Source organism: Moschus berezovskii, chromosome 9 (assembly GCF_049115385.1).
Source record: "Moschus berezovskii isolate FMDL1 chromosome 9, NW_MosBer_1.0, whole genome shotgun sequence".
In the NCBI taxonomy this organism is placed as follows: Eukaryota; Metazoa; Chordata; class Mammalia; order Artiodactyla; family Moschidae; genus Moschus; species Moschus berezovskii.
The window spans coordinates 74,870,002-74,894,616 of NC_142468.1; the positions used below are offsets into that span (position 1 = coordinate 74,870,002).

The 24,615-nt window shown below is 38.0% G+C and overlaps 1 protein-coding gene across 2 annotated transcripts; it reads left to right on the plus strand.

Moving 5' to 3' along the window:
• The first annotated feature begins 3,489 nt into the window (after positions 1-3,489).
• ARHGAP11A (Rho GTPase activating protein 11A) lies at positions 3,490-24,313 on the plus strand. Of its 2 annotated transcripts, XM_055436752.2 has the most exons (12): positions 3,490-4,347; positions 6,675-6,745; positions 8,690-8,786; positions 9,334-9,587; positions 10,216-10,379; positions 10,548-10,694; positions 14,429-14,503; positions 15,573-15,737; positions 17,907-18,036; positions 18,498-18,606; positions 20,445-20,583; positions 21,125-24,313. In XM_055436752.2, the coding sequence occupies exons 1-12, from the start codon at positions 4,210-4,212 to the stop codon at positions 22,705-22,707; spliced, it is 3,072 nt and encodes a 1,023-aa protein (XP_055292727.2). In that variant the 5' UTR covers positions 3,490-4,209; the 3' UTR covers positions 22,708-24,313. The 2 variants fall into 2 exon arrangements, with proteins under 2 accessions (XP_055292727.2, XP_055292728.2); XM_055436753.2 differs by lacking the exon at positions 14,429-14,503.
• The last annotated feature ends 302 nt before the right edge of the window (positions 24,314-24,615 follow it).

A 24,615-nucleotide genomic window follows, 5' to 3' on the forward strand; every position in this document is an offset into this window, starting at 1 on the left:
TGAGTAACAGGCACCGAGAAGATTTGTGAGCAGGAGGCTTACTGGGGCAAACTCTTGGAACAGCAAGAGCAAACTAGTCTGGAAAGCAGGACTGGACCAGATGGAAAGGCTGAGTTGTGATACAGTTGCCATATAGACCTCAGCTCATCCTAAGACTTTCTAGGGTTGGGAGGCCCTTCAGTTGTCCTGAACTGAGGTAAGGGACAGGTCTATGTCCCCCCACATGGACCAGAGATGGCACACAGACTGCCCCCAGGAGGAGGTGTCATCTGGGGTGAGGCAGCTCCCTTCTGTGAGAGCAATTCTCCATCCTCAGAGGGACTTGGCTATGAGGTGTCTGTAGCCAATACTCCTGTAAGCAAAGAAGAGCAAGCATCTCAGCCTTGGAGGGCGATGTAGGTGAAGCATTGCTGTGCCATTATTCTGGTGAGAACTCCAGTGACCTGAGAAAATCACTAAATTATTTTGTTAGTCAAGCTGAATTTTAGACATCTCCCCAAATATTTTGGTTTTATTAATCAGTGAAATCGTATCTGTGCAATGTGCCAGGCCTTGAAGGCAATGATTTCAAGGCCAATCACTTTGGCTTTACAGAGAATATCTCTGGATCTGATTTGGAAAACTACTCAAGTTACCTTCTCCCAAGCGGGGGTGTAAGAAGAAAATGTAGGGAAGAACTCTGAGAGATAACTTGATCAATTTCACAGAAAAGAGACTGAGATAGCTAAAGAAAAAGATGTGTGCTGCCTAGTGGCGCTAAATAGAAGCAGAGTCTAGGGAATTCCCTTGCCATCTAGTAGTTAGGACTCTAGGGACGTGGAGTTCAATCCCTGATCGGGGAATTAAGATCCCCATAAACTGCGGGGCACAGACAAAATTAAAAATAAATAGATAAAAATAAAGGCAACGTCTAATGATCCAGTAAAGGTACTCTGTGGGGCATTCAGTAGTACTGTCTTGCTACTTCTAGAGGTAGGTGTGGGAGTTTGCTGAAGTGAGATAAAATGTCTAGGATGAGTAACCATACGGAAAAAGATAAAGCTTGATCCATCCTTTATTCTACAATGGATAAATTCCAAATGTATCAGAGATCTAAATTTTTTAAAAATGAAACCATTTTTTCAAAAAGAATAAATAAATTCTTTTATAACTTGGGAGTGGGAAAAACATTCCTACCTATCATTCAGGGTCTCATTAAGCGAAGAGGTTGATTATTCTAACTATAGTGTAAACAGACAACAGACAAGCAAAGCAAATAGTCCAATAAAGGTTAGTTTTTAAAAGTGCAACCCAGGACTTCCTTGGTGGCCTAGTGGTTAAAGATTCATCTGCTGATGCAGGGGACATGGGTTTGATCCCTGGTTGGGGAAGATCCCATATATTGCAGAGCAACAAAGCCCCTGCACCACAACTACAGGCATGCCCTAGAACCATTCTCTGCAACAAGAGAAGCCACCTCAATAGAGGTCTGGTTGAATAAACTATAGTACATTCATAATAACCAAAGAGAAGATGTATATCTAGCTTATTTAAAACATAGTATTTTTTCTGTATGTTTCCAGTGGGACACTAATATGGAGGGAAAAAACACACGCAAATTTAAACTTCATTCAGCAGTCTTATGTTAACAATACTGCTATTCTTATTCTGTTAATATATATTATTTATACATATATATTTATATGTGTGTATTTATAATATGAATAAAGCAAGTAAATAATTGTGTCAATACATTAAGAACTAGTATTTTCATCTTAAGAGAAAGGACAAAACATAAAATCAAAGAGCTCAGCTTTAAAGAAAAAGCATTAAGATAGTTAGAAAAATTAATATTCAAGAGATACAGTGGGTCCTAAAACCCAAAACAAAGGGAAGTTTGAGTAAAGGAGGAGGCTAAAAACCGTATAAGGAATTTTTTATAGTTATGTCTGAAGCAAGAAGAAAAGAGGAGAAATACGTTTAGTATAGGCTCTGATGCACTGGTCCTGTTAAAATTGATGGCTTTTTCTGTAGAGCTTTTGTCTCCTAAATGCTAGGCCCAGTCCACCATCCCACCTTCACTTTTAATTAAGTTAATTTCTGCTGATTCTTCAGATCAGTTCATTGTTACATCACCCCTCCCCCATCAAGGATCTTTCATTGTACCCTATCACAGAATATTCCTTTCCTTAGGGCATGTCTCTTAGTTAATAATTATGTCCCCATTCACATAATTACTTGGCTGATATTCTCCCCTGCTCCCCGCCTTGGAGGGCCAAAATCGTGTCTGGTTGCACTCATCCTGTACCAAACTGCACGTGTGTGCTCCAGTCGCTTCAGTCCTGTCTGACTCTTTGTAACCCATGGACTGCAGCCCACCAGGCTCTTCTTTCCATGGGATTCTCCAGGCAAGAATACTACAGTGGGTTGCCATGTTTGTTTCCATTTCAGGGCATCCTCTTTAGATTGGAAAGGGTAGAATATCTAAGTACCTGAACTCCAAAAGGAACAAAATTCTTCTAAGAAAACTGTTTCCCACTTAAACCCTTTCAAGTAGGGCAAATGACGCATTTGGCCTCTGGCACTATTAGGCAATAAGCACACAACTGGATAAGGCAGATAAAGTTTTTTTTTTTTTTTTTGCTACTCTTGCCAAGTTTACATGGGACTGAGGCATAAGTGGTAGTAAACGTATGCTCTATTGTCTGTAGTATTTGAGTCCAAATCTCCAGCCCTAAAAATATTTAATCCCTGATGGGACTGCTGACGTTTGAGAATGGGAAAGCAGCCCGGGGACGAGGGCTGGGTATGTGCAGCGTTGTCTGTCGACAAGATAAACCACGCTCTCTGCACCGTGAAGGCCGGGAACCAGTCTCCTTCGTGGTCTAAGTCCAGACCCCACCAAAAAAAGCTTTTGCAGCGGCCGCCTCCCCTAGACTTTCCTCCCGCACTCCACTCTCTCTTGACAGGTCTTCTTTGTTGTATTTTAACTACGTAAACGCAAAGATCTAGGCGTCATCATCAGTCCCCCAAGTATGGACCAGTTCCCAAAGCCGGAGTTTCCACCAAACATTCCGGCTTAGGGTTACTAAAATCAGCCTTGATGAATCGCGACCAAAAGGTCTCCCTCCCGGCCCCGTAGAACAGGTTTCTTCGTAAAAGGGCCTTCAGCCTCCGCCGAGACCTTAAAAAAAAAAAGGGGGGGAGACAATGAGGTGTCTACTACATTTCCCCAAATATGTTATCTCAGGTTCAGGCCAGGTGTTTTAAAATACACAATAGACAGTATTTCCCTGTAAATTACGGCTAAGAAGGAGCAAGTGGAACTCATTTTCCTCTCCGTGCTTCTTAGTTTTGCCCTGCACACCTTCGTGCCCAGCCACGCCACCCGCCCGCGGCCGGTAAGCCGGTAACGCCCCGGACAGGCGGCTCCTGGCCACCCTGCGGGGGCCTGATTTTGAAAAGCGGAGCGGGCCAATCAGAGTGCGGAGCGCTGTTTGGCGCTGCCATTTGAGCCTGGGCTGCAACCGAGGGTGCGCCGGCCGCGGCGCCTCCGGAGCCTGCAGCGGCGGTGGGGGCGGAGGAATGAAGAGGGTCGCTGGACTTCAGTAAGCGCACCGGGATGTGCTGGCCCGGGCCGCCGGCCGGCTGATGGGGGCGGGAAGGAGCAGCCTGTGAAACGCGGAGACGGCGGCCACCAGCCCGGGCGGGGACCGGGACTGGGAGAGGCCCCTGAGCAGCCGGCGGGTCCGGTGGCTGGGCTAGGGTGGGGGGCGTGGGGCCACAGGGACAGACGCTCCGCTGAGCCTGCTGGGGTCAGGAGCGGGAGAAGAAGGGTGGTCTTTACTGTTCGGAGAGAGACGAGGACAAAGGGAGGTTTGGAAGAGAGTGGCTGGAAGTGGTGAGAAGCTGGTGACAGGCGTGCTGCAAGGGACTGAGAGAAAGAAGGGAAATCTGTGTAAGTAAATGAAAGGATTAAGTGACAAGAAAGAAGGCCAGTAAAAGGGAAGGAAAGGTGAGGGGGGGCACAGGGCTAGGAGAAGGGTCGGTGAAAGTGTATAGAGGATCGAGGAAAAAGCCGTGGAAGTGGCTGGGGCCCGGGGCCGGAAGAGTGTCAGACGTGGCCGGAAGGCAGAGGAGCTGAGCTCAAAACTGAGAGTGTTTGGAAACTGGAAGTCTTGGTGGCGAAAGAGGGTCAGCATTCAGATCGCACCTCGGAGAGTGAGCAACATGTCCGGGATGTGGGATCAGAGGCTGGTGCGTTTGGCGGTTGTACAGCAGCTTCGGGCTGCCTATGGAATTAAGGTCAAGGGTGGCCGTGCGCAGTGCGATCGCAGGCGACAGGAAACAGCAACCACGGAAATAGTGGTAAGTTCTGGGGAAAGAGGTATAGATTTTAAAAGGGGGCGGGGGGCGCATTCTGTACCATCGCTTATTACCAGGTCATGATAAAATGTTCATTCTGTATGGATCCAAAAGAGAATATGTTTAATTGTGTTAACCGCAGCAACATTGATATTTTGAACTAGATAATTCTTTGAGGGGCCTAGGGGTTAGCTGTCGTGTACATCATAGGATCTTTAGCAGCATTGGCTTCTACGCACGAGTGGCCAATAGCGTGTCCCAGTTGTGACAATTAAAAATGAGGAATGCCGTGATCTTCGGTTTTTAAAAGTTGAGTTTCAAGCCAGCTTGTTCCCTCTCCTCTTTTCACACCCATCAAGAGGCTCTTTAGTTCTTCACTTTGTGCCATCAGAGTGGTTGTTGTTTCTGTTCAGTCGCCCACCCCTCTCCCATCTCCTTCATCGGCTCTCTTTTTCTTCTATTCCTTAAGTGTGGATCTTCCCCAGGGTTCAGATCTCTGTTCCTCTTTTCTGCTCGGTCCCTTTTACTTTTGTTCCGTCGCTAAGTCATGTCCAACTCTTTCTGACTCCATGGACTGCAGCACTGAAGTCCTCCCTGTCCTTGACTATGTCCTGGAATGTGCTCAAACTCATGTCCATTGAATCCATAATGCTGTTCCACCATCTCATTCTCTGTCACCCTCTTCTCCTCCTGCCCTCAGTCTTTCCCAGCATCAGGGTCTTTTCCGGTGAATCGGCTCTTCGTATCAGGTGTCTGAAGTATTGGAGCTTCAGCTTCAGCGTTAGAGTAGTATCATCTGCATATCTGAGGTTGTTGATATTTCTCCCAGCAGTCTTGATTCCATCTTGTGATTCATCCAGCCCGGGATTTCACATGATGTACTCTGCAAAGAAGTTAAATAAGCAGATGACAACATACTGCCTTGTCATACTCGCTTCCCAATTTTGAACCTAGTTAGTTTTTCCATGTGTGGTTCTAACTATTGCTTCTTGACCCGATACAGGTTTCTCGGGAGACAGGTAAGGTGGTCTGGTACTCCCAGCTCTTTAAGAATTTTCCATTTTGTTGTTATCCACACAGTCAAAGGCTTTAGCATAGTCAGTGAAGCAGAAGTAGATGTTTTTATGGAACTCCGTTGCTCTTTTCTATATTCATCAATTAAATTGAACCAGATGCTTGAAAAAGGACTGGTAAGATTTTGTCAGATCATTAAGAATGTGAATGATTTTGCCATGTCATGCAGCTTGCAGAACTTTAGTTCCCTCCACCAGGGATGGAACCCCGACTCAAAGCAGTGGGTCCTAACCACTGGACTGCCAGGAAATTCCCTGAATGATTTATTATTGTGAATAAAAGTTAAATGTTAATAATATGCTTTTAAAATGTTAAGTGCTTCAAGAGCATTCAGGGAGAGCAGATGTATCTAAAGTAAATTAACATATATGTGATTAGGTATGCCCACTTAATCTAATTTTATATAAGCAGACATGGACAGGCTTGAATTAAAAATAAATTCAAGTCCAAGGTATTGCTACGGCCTTCTTAAACAGTGACTCATTTTTGAAGTTTGAATATATGCCCAAAGATAGTGGTAGATTTTTTATTCAGGGGTATGTACACTCAATCAACGTGGATATACTCTTGGGATCAAATATATTAACAAATATATTAACATTTGAATGTAATACATTCTATTATGACTTCTTAAAAATGGTTTTCAAAGGGTGAAATAAAATTTAAATTGTTTACAAAATCCTTTCCTTCGATATTCAGAGCAGCTTGCTTAGTACTCTCCAGTAATGTGGAAAGGGTTCCCAGGTGGTCCAGTGTAAAGACTCTGCCTGCCAATGCAGGAGATACTAGAGATGTGTGGGTTCAATCCCTGGGTCAGATCAGTCGATTTGGCCTTCTGTTCAAGTTATTAAATATTTATAAGGTGACCAATAGAAAGTTTAAGGTTAGTATTTATATGTAGTTGACTGAAGGAGCTTGTAGTATTTTCCAGAAATGTTAGTATGTTGGGCCAAATTCTGTGTAAGAATTTCCTGACTGAACACTAAATGGATCCATTATGGGATTGGAAACTGAGGGAATTTGCTTCCTTGCTTAAGGGCAAAGTGATTGTTTTTGTACTCCCAGCACCTAGTATCTTAGTATACAGTAGTTACTTTTTAACAAATGCACTTGATGTAATTGTTTTCTATGTCTTGACTAATAGTTTATTTCTGCTATCTTATTTTATTTTTTGTAATTTTTAATTTACCTAGTATTTAAGAAAGCTTACATTGAGCCTAATATTTGTGTTAGAGTAACTGAATTTGTAATTCTAGGGTAAAATATTTGGAGTACCATTAAATGCATTGCCCCAGTCCGTTGTACCAGAATATGGACATATTCCAAGGTGAGCAAAGTTTGAAATGAAGAGGAAATATTTCAAACTACTATTTGAATGTATGAAAATAAATAGTTAATTGATGCAAACAATTAGTTGGAACTAGCAAATGATTTTATTTCTCAACATTTACTCAGATTAAAAGTTGTCTTTTTAAAATTTTGCATATTTTAACTTTTTAATTTGTATTCATTTTCAGGGTTTAATTTTAAGGTTCAGTAATGAATAAATATTAGCAACAAGAATTTTTGGTTCTCTATCAGTCTTTTCACTGCTGTTCTGATTATACTCAGGGATATACTACCAATTCAGTTATAATTTTCATTATTTTTTGTTTTAGAAATGATGGATAAAAGAATATTTAAGCTTTTGAGGTATTTGTGAATATAAATTATGTAACCCCTGAACTTTTTTATATCACTCTTTGTAAATAACCTTTTTAGCATCAGAAATTACTAGGGAAGTTTACATCTTAAGAAAATAGTTTAAAAGTGCATAATATAAACAAACTACCTTCAGTTCAGTCAGTTCAGTCACTCAGTCATGTCCAACTCTTTGCGACCCCATGAATCACAGCACGCCAGGCCTCCCTGTCCATCACCAACTCCCGGAGTTCACTCAAACTCATGTCCATCGAGCTGGTGATGCCATCCAGCCATCTCATTCTCTGTCGTCCCCGTCTCCTCCCGCCCCCAATCCCTCCCAGCATCAGAGTCTTTTCTAGTGAGTCAACTCGTCGCATGAGGTGACCAAAGTATTGGAGTTTCAGTTTTAGCACCTTAGCTCTTACTAATTCAGTTCTCCTCTATCCAAAATAGGGTTCATTCTGGCTACTATTGTCCAGTAACCTAAGTTTTTAGTTGATGCATTCTCTAAAAGTTCTTGAACACCTTGCCTTAGGACAATTTTCCCTCACTCACACTGTAGATTCACAGTCTTCATGAGGTAACCATTTGGTGTTTTGCCTTTTAGATGGCCTATGAAAGGCTTTTTTATGATGATATTCAACATTTAGAATTGCAGTTGTAACCCTAGTGTGTGTGTGCATGCTAAGTTGACTCTTTGTGATCCCATGGACTGTAGCCTGCCAGGCTCCTCTGCCCATGGGATTATACCAGCAGGAATACTGGAGTGTGTGGCCATGCCCTCCTCTCGGGCATCTTCCCAACCCATGGATCAAACCCACCTCTCTTATGTTTCCTGCACTGGCAGGCGGGATCCTTACCACTAGTGCCACCTGCAAAGCCCCATGTCCCTAGTAATAATGAATAAATCTTTGTTCTAATTTGTTTGCCTGCTTTTTTTAAAAGAAAACTTTTCTGTCAGTAACTCTGCAACATTCAGCCACTCTGCATCAGTGGAATGCCTTCATTTTCTTGCAGCTGACATCCATTCAAATTTGTGTTACCAGCTGTTAACTAAGCATATAAAGCCAATATTGATTGTTAAAAATTATTCAGTATAAAGAAATTAAGCACACACCTCTAAAAATATGAGAAGGGTTGTAAGGACTGGGATCAATTTATCCAACTTTCTGAGAGGTAATATTGATGAGGGAAAAAACCTTCACTTATTTTGGGGCAAATGTGCAGATGCTAGGTTTTATAAGCTGTGAGTGTTGTGCAAGATCACCTGTGGAAAGAGAATAGGTAAAGAAAAGGAGAAGGCCTTGGAGTCCTGGGTGATCTTAGGATGGAAAAGTCTGGTAGAAAAAGAAGAACCAGAAAAGAAGTTTGACAAGGAGCAGTCAGGCAGACAGCAGGAAATAAGTGTAGTGAAAAAGAGTATTTTCAAGATCATCAGGAGTAGTTAAGTATCAAGCAAGATAAAGACAGTGACTTGACTCTGGATTTGGCAAGGCAGAGGCCACTAGTGACTTTGATGGAGTAATGGGGATGAGTGATTGCAGAGGATTTGTGCATCTTGCCACCTGAAAAGAGTTCTGTCTTTCAGTTTTCTTGTTGATGCTTGCACGTCTTTAGAAGAGCATGTTCATACAGAAGGGCTTTTTAGGAAATCAGGATCTGTTATTCGTCTAAAAGCACTAAAGGTAAGCATATGCTTGAACTATATTTGTACCACTCTTTGATTTGGTTTTTAGGATTGAAATATTTAGAATTATTACATGAATTATTGACAGAAATTGTTTGCAAACAGCTTTTTTTCATGACAGAAGAACCTTTTTCCAAAGTGTGTATCGTTTATATAATGATTTTTTAAAAATTGAGATATAATTGACAAATATATTTAAAGCATACAACCTGATGTTTTGATATACATATATGTTGTGAAATGATTTTCACAATCAAGCTATGTATATAATGCTTTAAAAATTTACAGAGTACTTTCAAACTCATGGTCCTTGTCCCTGTGTACGATAGGAAATGAAAGTTCATATAAAATTTTGTTTTTAGCCTTCTAAAAAGTACTGCTGCTGCTGCTAAGTCACTTCAGTCGTGTCCAACTCTGTGTTGTATACTAAAACGAGAGTTAAGAGAAATTCATTAAAGAAAGCTCTTTAGAGTATAAGGAAGGATACTTTATTTGTGTTAAACCCTCAAACCCCAGAGTGCTCAAAATGATTATATTTATTTTAGAATAAACTCGATCATGGTGAAAGATGCCTGTCTTCTGCACCTCCTTGTGATACCGCGGGAGTTCTTAAGCAGTTTTTTAGGGAATTGCCAGAGCCCATTCTCCCAGCTGATTTGCATGAAGCACTTTTCAAAGCTCAACAATTAAAAACAGAGGAGAAGAATAAAGCTACATTGTTGCTCTCCTGTCTTATGGCTGACCACACAATTGATATATTAAGATACTTCTTTAACTTTCTTAGGAAAGTTTCTCTTCGGTAAGTAGTAAATAAAAGTTTTTGGGAGATGACAGTTTAATTTCTCAACTAGATAGATTTACCCTTATGATAATAAATTTCATTTGGAATAGAAATTTTTCTTAAAATATTATATTTTTCCTTACTATAAGAAGTATATCCTGTATAATGAAAAATATGTAATATTTCCTTGCTGTCTTGGAGTTGCCATTGTGAATGCCTTAATGGCTTATTAGTGTTATAGGATTCTGAAAATGGCTTCTAATGATTACTATGTTTTTAAAATATTTGTGGTTTGCTTTTCAATTTGTCCCTTCTCCTGGCTGTCATTGAGCCTATTTGTTCTAGACATACTTACTGCCTTCAGTACTTTGAATTTTCTGTGTGTGAAAATCAAAGAAATGTGTTCAATTTGTGTGGGAAAAAAAAAAGTGTGGACTTTAGGGGTAGCAGTGTTTTCATGACATATATTTAAGCACACGGAGGCTGTGTATTTCTGATTCTGTCTTATCAGTCATGTAGATGGGGTGACTGTATCTTGGTTTGTGTTTAACTGGTAAAGTGAGAGGTCTTCAGAATGTGCTCAGTGTTATTTTAACTCTGTATTTTTATCTTTGACTCCATCTTATAAAACTTTTTTTCATTTAAGGTCCAGTGAAAATAAGATGGATAGCAGCAATCTTGCTGTAATATTTGCACCAAATCTTCTTCAGACAAGTGAAGGACATGAAAAGATGTCTGCTAACACAGAAAAAAAGCTACGATTACAGGCTGCAATAGTACAAACTTTTATTGATTATGCATCAGATATTGGTAAGATATAGTTGCATTCTTAAGTAATGGAATTTGTTTATAAATGAGGGAGATCCCAGCTTTTTCTAAGTGAGCTACCAAGACAGCTATTAGGAAGTGGTTATGTACTATTTAAACATTTTGAGGCGGGCTGGAGGAAAAATCTTGATTGTGAGCATTTTCATTTAGGACATGTTCCAGATTTTATCCTAGAAAAGATCCCAGCTATGTTGGGTATTGATGGTCTCTGTGCTACTCCATCGCTAGAAGGCTTTGAAGAAGGCGATTCTGAAACTCCTGGTGACTATAAGAGAAAACGAAGACAGAGTGTAGGAGGTGAGTGGTCATGGTAGTCCCGCATGTGGAGGTGTGGCAATTTGCTTTTGCCTGAAATGTGTTTCAACATAAAAAAAATAACCCATTGCTTTTTTGAATCTTTTGGCTTGTATGGTATTCCCACCTTCTGTTTCTTCTTGCCTTCTTTGTAGATTTTCCTTGTGCCTTCTTTGTAGATTTTCCTAGTACCTTCTTTGTTCTGTAACAAAATACTTATGATCCATCCCATATCAAGGTATTTATGCAAAGGATATGAAAACACGAATTTGAGCAGACGTATGCACCCTTATGTTCATCGCAGAATTATTTTCAATAGCCAAGATAAGGAAATAAATTAAGTATCTGTCAGTGGATGAATAATAAAGATGTCGTATGTACATGTATAATGAATACTGCTGCTGCTAAGTCACTTCAGTCGTGTCCGATTCTCTGTGACCCCATAGACAGAAGCCTACCAGGCTCCCCCGTCCCTGGGATTCTCCAGGCAAGAACACTGGAGTGGGTTGCCATTTCCTTCTCCCATTCTTAATTTTTTGAGGCATCTCCATAATGTTTCCATAGTGGCTGCACCGATTTACATTCCCACCAGCAGTATATGGGGGTTCCCTTTTCTCTATAGCCTCTCCAACACTTGTTATTTCTTGCCTTTTTGATAATAACCATTTTAACAGTTGTAAGGTAGGTATCTCGTGGTTTTGATTTGCATTTCCCTAATAGTTAATAATTTTGGACATCTTTTCATATGCCTGTTGGCCATGTGTGTGTCTTTAGAAAAATGGCTATTCAGTTCCTCTGCCTATTTTTTGACTGGGTTGTTTGTTTTTTTTTTTGGTTGTTGTTGTTGAATTATATCAGTTCTTTATATATTTTGGATATTAACCACTTACCAGATATGTGATTTGCAGATATCTTCTCCCTTTTAGTAGGTTGTCCTTTAATAAAACTAATGTCACATAGGCTGTTGCCTATGTTTTCTTCTAGGAGTTTTATGATTTCAGGTCTTACATTCAGGCCTTTAATCCATTTTGATTGATGATTTTTGTCTGAAATGTAAGACGGTGGTTTAATTTCCTTCTTTTGCATGTGACTGTCCAGTTTTCCCAACACCATTTATTGAAAAGACTATTCTCTCTCCATTATATTCCTTTGTCATAAGTTAATTTTCCATATATGTATGGGTTTATTTCTGTGGTAAAGAATCTGCCTGCTAATATAGGAGACGTGGGTTTGAACCCTGGATCGGGAAGATTCCCCAGAGAAGGAAATGGCAACCCACTCCAGTATTCTAGTCTGGGATATCCCATGGATAGAAGAGCCTGGTGGGCTACAGTCCATTGGGGTCGCAAAGAGATGGACACGGCATAGCAACTGAGCACGTACATACACCTACATTTACCCACTTTATTTTGGCTGCCATTTGCTTGGAGTATCACCTTTCATCGCTTCACTTTGAGCTTGTATCTTTCTTTAGAGCTAAGTCTCCTGGAGGCAGTGTATAGTTGGGTTTTGTTTTTTAATCCATCCAGCCACTCTGTATCTTTCGATCAGTGAATTCAATCCATGTACATTGTGGCTCAGACGGTAAAGAATCTGCCTGCAAGGCAGAAGACTTGGGTTCAATCCCTGGGTTGGAAAAATCCCCTGGAGAAGGGAAAGACTCTGATGCTGGGAGGGATTGGGGGCAGGAGGAGAAGGGGATGACAGAGAATGAGATGGCTGGATGGCATCACTGACTCGATGGACATGAGTCTGAATGAATTCCGGGAGTTGGTGTTGGACAGGGAGGCCTGGAGTGCTGTGATTTGTGGGGTTGCAAAGAGTCGGACACAACTGAGCGACTGAACTAAAATGACGGTAGTCTTGGACTTCCCTGGTGACTCAGATGGTAAATAATCTGCCTGCAGTACAGGAGACCTGGGTTTGATCCCTGGGTTAGGAAGATCCCTGGAGAAGGGAATGGCAACCCACTCCAGTATTCTGGCCTGAAGAATTCCTTGGACAGAGGAGCCTGGCAGGCTACAGTCCACGGGGTAGCAAAGTCAGACCTGACTGACTAACACTTTCACATTTAGGATGATTATTAACAGATGAAAACTTAGTACTGCCTAAACTAAAACTGTTTTCTGGTTGTTCTATTTGTCCATTGTTTTCTCTGTGTTTCTGTCTTCCATTTTGTTCTGTGGTGTTTTTCTGTTTTCTCTTTCATGTTTTGTGTCTCTGCTCTAGATTTATATTTTGTGGTTACTGTAAAGTTGGTATAAATTGCCTTGTAGATGAAATAGTCCTTTTTCTGCCAATAGCATCTTACTACCTTCACTTGCTTATATGAGTTTCATCCTTTTCCTCTTCCTCTTTTGTGTTTTTGTTGTCTCAAATTATGTCTTTATGTTGTGTGTTCACTACCAAATTCAAGTTGCTGCAGTTTTACTGCTTTTTTTCCCTTTAACCTTTAATATAGAATTGTTTGACAACTTAATCTGATACAGAGTTGCAATTTTCTGATTCTGTTTATCTTCTTACTCAAAGCTTTGTTTACTTTTGCCTTTTGTTTCTGGTAGAAGAGTTCCTTTCAACATTTTTGTAAGGCCAGTCTAGCACCAATGAACTCCCTCAGCTTCTGTTTGTCTGGGAAACTATTTCTTCTTCTAATCTTACAGCTGACAGTTTTTATCTTTAAATATTTTGAGTATGTCATGTCATTCCAATCTGTCCTGGCTTGTCCTTAGTCATCGAAATTAGAATTCTACGTGTTCTTATCTGATCTTTTCTCATTCCCATATCCTACTGTCTACCAAGTCTTATCACTCTGATCTTGTAAATACGTTTATTACTGCCTCTGTTTCTACAGGACCTACCTAGTTCAGAGCCTCATCTCTTGCCTGGCTAATTCCCATTCTTCCCTCAGGTCTCGCCTTAAATACCACTTCCTCAAGGATACCTTCTCTAACTCCATGATTTAAATCTGTTGTTAATATTTGTACTTCATGCTGTTTACCCATTTTTCGATAGGTATTTATTTGCTTGTTATATTTAATGTTTGCTTCCTCCAATAGAAAGTTTCATAAAGGTCACTGTCTCACATTTTGGCTACTGTTGTATCTTCTTTGTGTCTGACACATAATAGGTACAAAATATATATTTGTTGAATGACTGAATAACATACTTAGAAGAACCTTTAGCTAGTTTGCCTATCTCCAAGGAGGCTTACACACACACACACATACACCCTACCCCCAACTAATCTATCATATGTTATCAAAGCACAGAAATGATGGTTTTGTTCCTTTTTCCCTTTGGAAAAGTTCAGATTCTTCAAAATTATATACAGCCTTGTTTTCCTAACACACAAGACTTATCTCTTAACCATATCCACTGTTCACTAGTTGCTCTAGCTGTATCAAACTCCTGGCTTCTGGTATACATACATTCTTTTTTTTCATACATGCCTTTGAGTATGCTAGTCACCTAGCCCGAATTCTACCTTCTACCTGATCAGCACCTACAAGGTTTTATTTCCCTTTCCAAGCTTTCTCTCTTGGAGCCTTTTCTTCCCTTCCTCAAAAGGTAATGATACCCTCTTTTCTACTCTTTTATGCATTGTACTCATTTTATACATTGTAGTTACTTGTTTTACAATTCATTCCGTATTTAATGTTTTCCTATTTATGAGTTATTGATGAAAGAGAGGTAAATGTTGTTATAATGGATTATATTATGTATGCCTTGCATTTCAGATTTTGTTAGTGGAGCATTAAATAAATTTAAATCTAACAGGACACCTTCTGTTACACCTCAACAGGAAGGAATTGGTAGGTATTATATATTTTTATTTAATTAGACATTTATGTATATACATTATGGGCTTCCCTGTTGGCTCAGAGCGTAAAGAATCTGCCTGCATTGTGGGAGACTAGGTTCTATCCCTGGGTCTGGTAGACCCCCTGGAGAAGGGAATGGCACCTGACTCCAGTATTCTTGCCTGGAGAATCCCATGGACAGAGGAGCCTGGTGGACCACAGTCCATGGGGTCACAAAGAGTCAAACATGACTGAACAACTAACAGTTTCACACTTTCATGTATATTATATAGAAATTAATTGTGATAATAATTACCTGATTTATTTTGTTTAATCAATTCCAAGTGTAATTTTTGGTGGAGATATTATAATACTGTATTATGACATTGGATATATATGTGATTATATATAATTACATTGGGTATGTTGAACCTAATATTGTAGGTAAGAATTTATTTTAGTCTGTGTTGTGTGTTTTTTTTTTAATTTTCTTTTTCTTTTGAACTTTTAATTTTGTATTGGGGTATAGCCAATTACCAATGTTGAGATAGTTTCAGGTGAACAGCTAAGGGACTCAGCCATACATATACAATATTTTAGTCTGTTGTTATATCTGTGATCTTCTAAGTCATATTCTTCCATTTGCAAGTTGGATGCTACAGAACATGTGAGACTGAAAAACTCAATCTCATTTTTATTTTAGAACCAGAAAATTATTAGTGTTTGTTCCAGTTTTTTATTTTGATTTGCTTGTGGCTAAAATTATTTAACCTGGTAATAGAAAATTTGATCGTTTCATTTTCCAGATTGAAGACATTAATTGGTTAATAGTTATTATGAAAAGCAAAAGTATTTAGATTAGTTTTTGTTTCACCTGTTACTAAGAATCTTGCCTCTTTACAACTTGACTTTTTAAGTAGTTGCATAGTGTTAATTTAGTTTTTAATGTATTTTTGATAATGCTAATGTAAACATCCCCCCAGTTTTGGTTAGTTTTAAGTAATAGCTTTATAAGAAGAAATTAAATGAAGTGTTTGTATTTTATCAACTCTGGGAGAAAAAACAAATTTTTTTTTTTCAGCCCAGCTATCTGTTTCACCAGCAATTCTTACACCAAATGCTAAGCGTAAACTGCCGGTAGATTCTCATGGTTTCTCAAGTAAGAAAAGGAAGTCCATCAAGCACAATTTTAACTTTGAGTTGTTGCCAACTAATCTCTTCAGCAGCAGTTCTACACCAATATCAGGTAACAAGTAGAATTTGTATAACTGGATTATAAACGTTAACACGAGTGCTTATTTTGGGCAAAGTGCTATTTCATAATAATTCCTTTAGGAGGCAGATTTTATTCTCTGTTTTATCAAATCTCTGGATTTTGTAAAGTCCCCATACTTTTAAAATAGACAGTGTGGTTCAGTATAATTAATGTGTATGTGTGTGTGTATGTGTGTGTGTTTTACTGCCTTGCCTGTTGAAAGCTATGGGTCACTGTGAATAGGAATAGTACTGGTACTCAGGTTTTACCTGATTGAATATCCTGAATTCTACCTTAGTTAATTCTGGATCTATGACTGTGACTAGATTGCTGCCTTCTTTTGAATTGAGGTCACCAGCATTTGAGTGTCTCTGAATTCAGAGTGGGAGTGTTACCATTAATGTAATCATTGTGGGTTAGTTGGGGAGGTGGGTAGTATTTTAGTTTTATACTCAAGTAGCTTTTATAAAAAGCCTTAAAAGCTTTAACACCATTGTTTCCACATCCCTTTACCAGCCAGTCATTTTATTCTTAATGAACTGCAAGTTCCCAATGTGGCCAACCAGAGCCTCCAGAGAAAAATAAAATCACACTAATTTGAATGCCAGGTTTTTGTTAGTGTGATCTTGGATTGGCTTGGCTCCTTTGACATGTATGTGTAGAATACAAGTTGGCTCATATTAAACTATGATCAACCCAAAATGAAATGAAGCTCTAAGCCCAGAGTCTTCCATCTCATATTTGTCTCACATTTAGTCAAAATGTGAGTGGTCTCATATTTTTTAGATTTTCTTTGTTTTCAGACAATGTTAAGAGTTCTACCTTGAATTTGTTAGCTGGATTAAGAGGTCTTCTTCCCAAAAGCCTCTGTTTTGTTTCTGTTATCCAAAAGCTTTACATTTTACTTGTCTGTTTTATTTTAAAAGATGAACAGACTAGCAACTTGTTCTCTGTAGTCCTTCAGGGTCTCTATGGTTCATTAAAGTGTAATGATAAGAACTCTGAAGCTATGTCTGTCGTTCTTCCAGTATTTACAGGCTGGAGATACAGACTTTAAATTAATATATTTTTAATGTTCAGAGAGTCCTCCACTTTGGAGGACTATTTCCAAATGGCAGATTTGCATCAGAGTTCTTCTTGCCTTTGTTTATTAGCAATACAGTATCTTCCCCAGGAAACAAACCTCCTTCTCTCCAAGCTCCTGACCCTAGAATAAGCTACCTGACTCACATTTGATATATCATATTGCCTCCAAGCTTTTTTTGTTGTTGTTGTTAAGGCAAATACACCCAAAAAGTCACTGTAATGGAAAACTCTGGGCACCTGTGTAAATTCTTCATCAATACCAGTGGGAAGTTGAGAGGGTTCGTGTTCACTGAGTATATCCTGAGCAATATTCAAATACAAGTCAAATGTATATGGAGCCTTTGCTCATAACTCATAATACTTTTCCCCAAATTTTTTTCATTATAGTTGGTTTCATGATATAGTGTTAGATAGCTTTATCAAAATGAGCTGTTGTAACCTCCAGTTGTTAGCATAAAACATGGCAGTAACCATGTGGTTAGATGTGTGTTATGGGTCATCAGTTTTTGTCAAAAATGTTGGACAAATTACACTCTAGAGTCAGGTAGACAGCAGGTTGGCTAGCAGGTGCATATGGCATACTCAGACACTAAATTATTTTTCAGTAGTTCATTTTTGATAATGGCATTAATTAATCTTATGCACCAGGTTCTGTGCTAGACATCTTATATACATTATAGCAATACTTATATTCACCATAAAAATCCAAATTTAGAGCCTAAAGCCATTTAGTAAGTGGTGGACAAACTCAAAGTCTGTCTCAAAAGCTTATTTCTCTAAACTGCAACAGTGCCCACCTGTCCCTTGTAAGTAAGTATTGAGTTTAAAGTAAAACTCTAATATAAAAATAATGTTTAATCTGACCTTTAATTGGCAACTAAAAAGAAATTGATACTTTTTTTTCTTTTTTAATTAACGGGTAATTTGACCCTTGAAGATTCTAACCAGAAATTATGTGATTTTGTTGTTGTTTAGGGGTGGAAATTAAGACTTTAAATCTAATTGCTGTTAATATTTTATACTTTGAAAAGAAAATAAGTATGTATGGTCTATGACATGTGGTCATTTTTATAGTTCACTGTGATACAAGCCCGGAAGGGTCATCTCAGAGTTCATTCTCTCCTGTTGCCATCAGTGGAAGCCATTTGATCAGTACAAATGTGCTAAGGCGAAGTAAAAGGCTTGCAAGCAAAAAAGTTTGCAGGTAAGTTATCCAGGTTGGGTAAAATTTGATATATATACTTAAAAAAATATTTTGTCTTTCTATTGAGAATCATATTTGAGTAATAATTTTTTTAAATCCCCTTTGCCTTTATAGTCTTGTTAATCTAGGGCCTATCCTCCAGAGAAACATTCGTAATTTGAGTCCATTTTGCCTGTTTAAAATCCTATTTTATGTTGATGTGGGTAATTTTTAAATTTCCTCTTAATATAAAAAGCTAGTCTAATGATTCTGGTTTATAAGTGACCAAACTTGTGATCAACAGGAAAGATCATTTTTTATGCAGATACAATGTGTTCATATATGGTATCTTAAACCTAAATAATTATTACTCTGTTCAGTTAATAACAGTGTGATTTGCTCTGGGCTTTCAAACTTTATTTTGTCGGAATTCCTCTAGTTCCCATGCTGTAAACTGATGTTTATAATTTCACTCTTTCTAGGGTGGAATCAGGAAAAGCAGGCTGCTTCTCTCCTAAAATCAGCCGTAAAGAAAAGGTTCGAAGATCTCTTCGTTTGAAGTTTAATCTAGGGAAAAATAGCAAAGATGGAGTAAGTGTCTGTCACCATTTCACTGCTACTTATATTAGCGTCAAGCCGAAGACTTGATCCTCAAAGACCCTCTCAGCCCTGTCTCTCCTCCATCTACTCTCCTGTTCTCTTCTTTATACCAAGCATTTACACTTGAGTTGTTACCTCCAGTTCCTCCTTTTCTATCCTCCTGAAATCAATTCCAGTGATGCTTTCATCCCAAACTCTCACTGAAGTAGATCTCACAAGATTACTCATGAATTCAGCACTGCTCAAACAGGTGAACAAATATGAGTCCTTATTAGACTCAATCCATCAGCAACATGTAACCAACCCAGCCAATGACTTGCTCTTCTTTGGCATATTTTCTTTCCTCGCTTCAAGGACACTTTGATTTTCTTCCTTCTTTGCCAGTTAATTTTCTAATTCCTTTATATTGGAGTACCGAAAAAGCTTTGCCCTCGGATTTCTTTTCTCACTCCATTCACTCAAGGTGATCATCAGCTCTAACTAAGTATCGTGTATTTGCTTAGGACTTAATTTGTATCTATAGCCCAAATTGCTCTCCTGAACAACTTGACTGCTGAACATTTAACCTAGTTGACCTCCTAGTTGGGAGGTACTGACATCTTAATAGAGCTCCTGGGATTCATTTCTTCACTGCTGTTATTTCTCCACTCCTCCCTCTCTCCCCAACCCATGCTTCTACCTGCAGTCTTCACCATCTCAGTTATGGGAACTTATTCTTCCAAGCACTTAGATCAAAAACCATGCAGACATTCTGGACCCCTCACTTTGTCTCACACATACCATCTAAACCATTAGGGAATCCTGTCTAACTTCTGCTTCCAGAGTCTATCCAGACTGATCACTTTTTACAGCAATTTATTTCTAACTTTTTGAGTTGTGTCATTTAAAACTTACATTACTACAATAAGTTCCTACTACCTGATTCTACTTTGCTGCAGTACTGGAGCCAAAATTATCCCCTAAAAAGCAGAGTTAAGTCATGTCACCCCTCTTTTCAGAACCATCCAGTGGCTCCCTGCTTCACTCTCAGGAAAAAAAAAAAAAGTCAAAGTTCTTACATTGACTTGCAGTGCCCCACATGGTCTGTTCCTGGCCTCCCTCTTGGAGCTCTCCTCCCACCACCCTCCCCTGCTCACCTGATGTCATTCACTTTTGCCTCTGTGTGATTTCTTGAATGTGCCAGACCTTGCTTAAATGTTAGAGGCTGCAGGCATTTTCCTCTCCTTGGAATGTTCATTCCCCTTGTATGTTCATGACTCTCACTATGTTTTCTTTACTCACAAATCATCTTCAGATTAATGTATTTAAAATTGTACCTCGCCCCTGGCCACAAAAGCATTATACCCCCACCCTTCACCACTCCATATCCTTCTTACCCTGTTTTACTTTTCCTTCTAGCACTTTTCATCTTATGTATTGTATATTGTACATTATAATTTATTGTCTATCTTATTCTGATCTAAATCTCCCCATCAAGAATGTAAATTCCATGAAAGTAAGATTTTGCTCTGTTTTTGTTTTCTTTCACGCTTGTGAACAGTCCTGGGCACAGAATCACCACAAAAAAATTTTTTTTAAGTTAATGTGTGAGGCTGTTTTTATTTTAGATCATAATATATCCACTAATAGCCAGTCAAATGCTTATAATTTCCATCAGCATGCTTACAAATATATTGTTTGCTATAAAATTATTCCTAAATTATGTATATCTACCTTTTAAAATTAGATATAGAGGATTTTGATAACTACAAAACGATAGTTTGTCTTAATATTTTGAATTAACTAGGTTTATTTCTTAACCAAAACTTTTTCAATTTTTTTCTGTACAGAATGAGTGTTCTGGTGTCAATAGATCTGAAAATGTTGGTCGACGACTTGCAAATCAACAAAGTTTAAAAAATAGGATTGAATCTGTAAAAACAGGTCTGCTTTTTAGCCCAGATACTGATGAAAGATTAACAAAGAAAGGTATGTTTACATGATATTGGTAGAGTTTTACCCCAAAAACCTACTTTAATTTTTTTTTTTTTTTAGTTTTCTTTCCATTTTATTGAGATAATTGACATATAACCTTTAGCTTTTTTAATGATAAAATGTATTAAGTACTTTACTGTTCTAGAAATTTAAAATTCATGTTTGAGTAGTGAAGATATTTGAATTGGAGTGTATGTTTGTATGAACAATTGGATCTTTACAATGTAAATACAAAAATGTTTAATATTTATACATTAAAAAATTATTTTTTTGTATTGACTTGTCATTTTTTATCCACACTTTAAACTTTTTTATTTTGTATTGGAGTATAGCCAGTTAACAATGTTGTGGTAATTTCAGGTGAGCTGCAAAGGGACTCAGCCATACAGATACATATATATCATAAAAAATTATTTTTAATACAAATCTAATTTATTGGAATTAAATGCTTAGTATTTAATTTATCATGTATTTGAATAACATTTCAAAAGTAAGTCAAATATAAGTTTAAAAACACTGAACTGCTTTATTCTAGGTTCAAAAAAGATCAGTAAGTCGGAGGAAAACTTATTAACTCCAGAGCAACTAAGTGGAACAAATTACCAGATGTCTTGGATAGGACCTAGTAATTCAGATTTTCAAGAAGTAGATGGAAATGAAGCTTCTCCGGTAGATGGAACTCTTGAGGTGGAGAACTCTTCTTTGGAGCCTGATATGATGGCTGAAAAGTCCCCTGTTAGCTCGTACGAGCTCACCCCTCCTGATGTACACAGCAAGCACAGTAACAACACAACTGGCAGCTCTATTAGCGGTGATGAGAGTGACTTGACCGCAGAGACTGTGGTGAAGATTCAGAAAGCATTTTCTGAATCTGGAAGTAATCTTCATGCATTGATAAATCACAAGCAGTCATCATTAGCTACTGTGGAGAAAGTAAAATTAAATGAAACATCTTCTACCAAAGGTAGCCCAGAGAAAAATCTCTTAAAAACTAACTTGACTGTGATAGAATCGAGTGGACACCATACCAGTAACGATGAAGATAGCTTTTCAGAAAGAGACTTCTCACTACATCAGCCTCAAAAATCGGATAGAGAAGCCACTATAAAATGTTACTCAACTCAGATGAAGATACAACTAGAAAACAATACTCATTTGAATATACCAAAAGATTACTTAAGCAAGCAGGAGTTGCCCAGTGATGAACATGTAAGGAAACAAGAGTCCCCAAGGGATACCCTCAATACTAAATTAAAGGAGAATGAAAATTTGATTGAAGAGAACTTACTGAAACACACAGCTTCTAGGGAGGTTGTGGCTAGCACCTCTTCCTCAGAACAGAGCACGTGCAGTAGCGCAAACCTGTCAAAACCTACTCCTGTGGGAATCATTAAACAGCAGTCACTGGTGGAAACACGAAATGAAACGGTTTCTGAATGTTTACAAACGACAGAGCATGGAAGGGTTTCAGACCACATACAGTGGTTTAACAAGCTTTCTTTAAATGAACCAAATAGGACAAAAGTTAAGTCACCTCTTAAGTTTCAGCGTACACCCGTCCGTCAGTCAGTGAGAAGAATCAATTCTTTGTTGGAGTATGGTGGACAACCTCCAAGGCATAAATTAGCGGGTCTTGGGGATACTGCTTCTCCTCTGGTTAAATCAGTGAGCTGTGAGAGTGCTCTTCCCTCTTGTGTAGAAAGTATGACAAAAGATTCCTCCTTTCCATGTACCAGATCTGGTCCTAAAGAACAGAAGTCTACATCTTGCAAGCAGTCAAATATTGATACGATTTCTAAATCAAGCATGGAGGTAACTTCTACATCGTTCTTACAAATGAAGAGGCACCCAAACTCTGTGAATGCGTCTCTTGGGTCCACCAGAGTTTGCAAACAAGAAGTGATATCTAATAGCCAAATTAAGTTTCCCTTGGATGATCTAACAAACCATGATATTGTAAAATCTGTTGTAAGTAATGATAAGGTCTTTCCCCCTGGCGTAAGCAGCAGGGTCCTTAGAAAACCATCAGAAAAAGAGAGGATCTGGTATAAAGGTTCTCCAAAAAATCCTATTGGAAAAGTTCAACTACTACCAACAAGTAAACCTGTAGACTTGTAATAGGTAAATGTTGTACTTGTCATTAATGTATATAAAATTATCAATTGGTGATATGACTTGGAAAGTAATATGATGTGTTTGTAGCTCAGGATGATTGTTATGTGATGAATTTAATTTCATTGTGCAAGCAACTTGAATTCTTGTTTTTCTTAATTATGGCAATATTTAAGCTATCTTTAATTTTATTGTGATCTCTTAAAGCAGAGGTTACACTTTACTTTTTTAAAGAAATTGTTGACTGGGTTTATAAGAAGTTAATTTTTTAAAATTGTATGAATTTTATTTTTTAACGTGTGATAGAATGGAATGAGTTGTGCTGATTTCTTGTTACTCTTAAGTCAGATGAGGTTTCTCCAAGGAATCTCGACACATGGAGAAAGAAGCCCTGCAGATCTTACTTCTCAAATTCCACTAATGTTCAGTGTCTTTAAAAATCCCTAGAAACTAATTTGCTTCAATAGCATTTTAATCCTTTGTTCCTTTTGGATGTAATTAGGTTTATATTGCCTTTAGATGTGACAGTGTTCCCTTGAACTAAGAATAATGGCCGATGCAGAAGGAAGATGACTCAAGTGTGCTCATATAGTATGAGGCTGCAGAAATAACAGATAACTTTTAAGCCATACTATATTTTTAAAGTTAATTTGCACAAATACATTTGTATCTGTTTTGTCCAATATAGCATTTAAAATTTTTTAAGAAGGAGTAATTAAACTTGGAAGATTTTAATCAAAGTGATTGCTTGTCTGCAGATGCTTGGTTTTAGACTTTGAAGTAATTGATGCGCCTCTGTACATTTACCTTGGATTCTTACAAGAACCTGTGATAGTTTTGTCATGTGTGTAAATGTTATTTATTTAGCATAGACATTAAAGATAACTTTCTGGAAAATGACTTGCCTGAGACTCTAATGAAATTCAAAATACCTTTTAGAATTTGATGCAAATTGTCAAGCTAATCTATCTAAATTGATATTTAAATTATTAGAAATAACAAAGTTTTAAGGACAGAATACTATCAACAGTAGAGTGTATTTAAGTTTTAGAAGAAGGAATATGCATGCAGAATCAATCACTAAAGATAGTTTTGCAGGTCAGGTGTTAGAATGCCACATTCAAAGGTGAGGGCAGAACAGAACCACTGCACACCACTCAGAACAACCAAGCAATGTGAATATGTGGGAGGAATTTAAAGTCATCAGAGGTTTGCTTTACCAAGTCCTCCTTGATAGCAGTACATCTTATTTAAAGGCTATTTCCTATTTCTATAATCACTACCTAGGAATTGACCCTTTCTCAGAATTAGAAATTTTTACTTATTATATAAAGACTAAAATCTATAGATAGAAACATCATGTTTATCTGACATCAAAACAGGTTTTTAATACAGGTATGCATTTCTCTTGATGGTATTTCTAAGAGTAAGTGGCTATAGAAAATATTCTTAAATTCTGAGATGTTGCAAGCAGTTCTTTTTAACTATTTTTTAAAATGCATTAATGTCCTTTGATTTCCTTGGGAGTAGGTGAAATGTTGAATTGGAAGCCTAATTCAGTGAGAAGACAAGACATTAACTGTACAAGTCACCTGAATCAGTGGATTTTATGAGAGACTAATCATTAATAATAAAAGATATTTATTAAAAATAAAACTATCCACATGTCGCTCAATTTTTTGTTAGCTGAAAGCTGTAGTACAGAGTAAAGGATTATGAAGGTACAAAACTTGGAGATGTGGTAACTGGAGAGCTGGGAAAGTTGAGTTTTAGACTTGATCTAGTATTCATGTTTTCATTTTTTCTTATAGAGATAATGTTTTTAATTTCATGAGGATATTTAATCAAATGATATACAAACATACTTAAAAGTCTGGGCATGTGTGGTAACTCCAAAAACTATTTTCATTTTAT

Coding starts and splice junctions, on each gene's coding strand:
- ARHGAP11A (XM_055436752.2), top strand. CDS start 4,210: ATGTCCGGGATGTGGGATCAGAGGCTGGTGCGTTTGGCGGTTGTACAG. Junction 10,380..10,547: donor TGATTATGCATCAGATATTG/GTAAGATATAGT, acceptor ATTTTCATTTAG/GACATGTTCCAGATTTTATC. Junction 10,695..14,428: donor ACGAAGACAGAGTGTAGGAG/GTGAGTGGTCAT, acceptor CTTGCATTTCAG/ATTTTGTTAGTGGAGCATTA.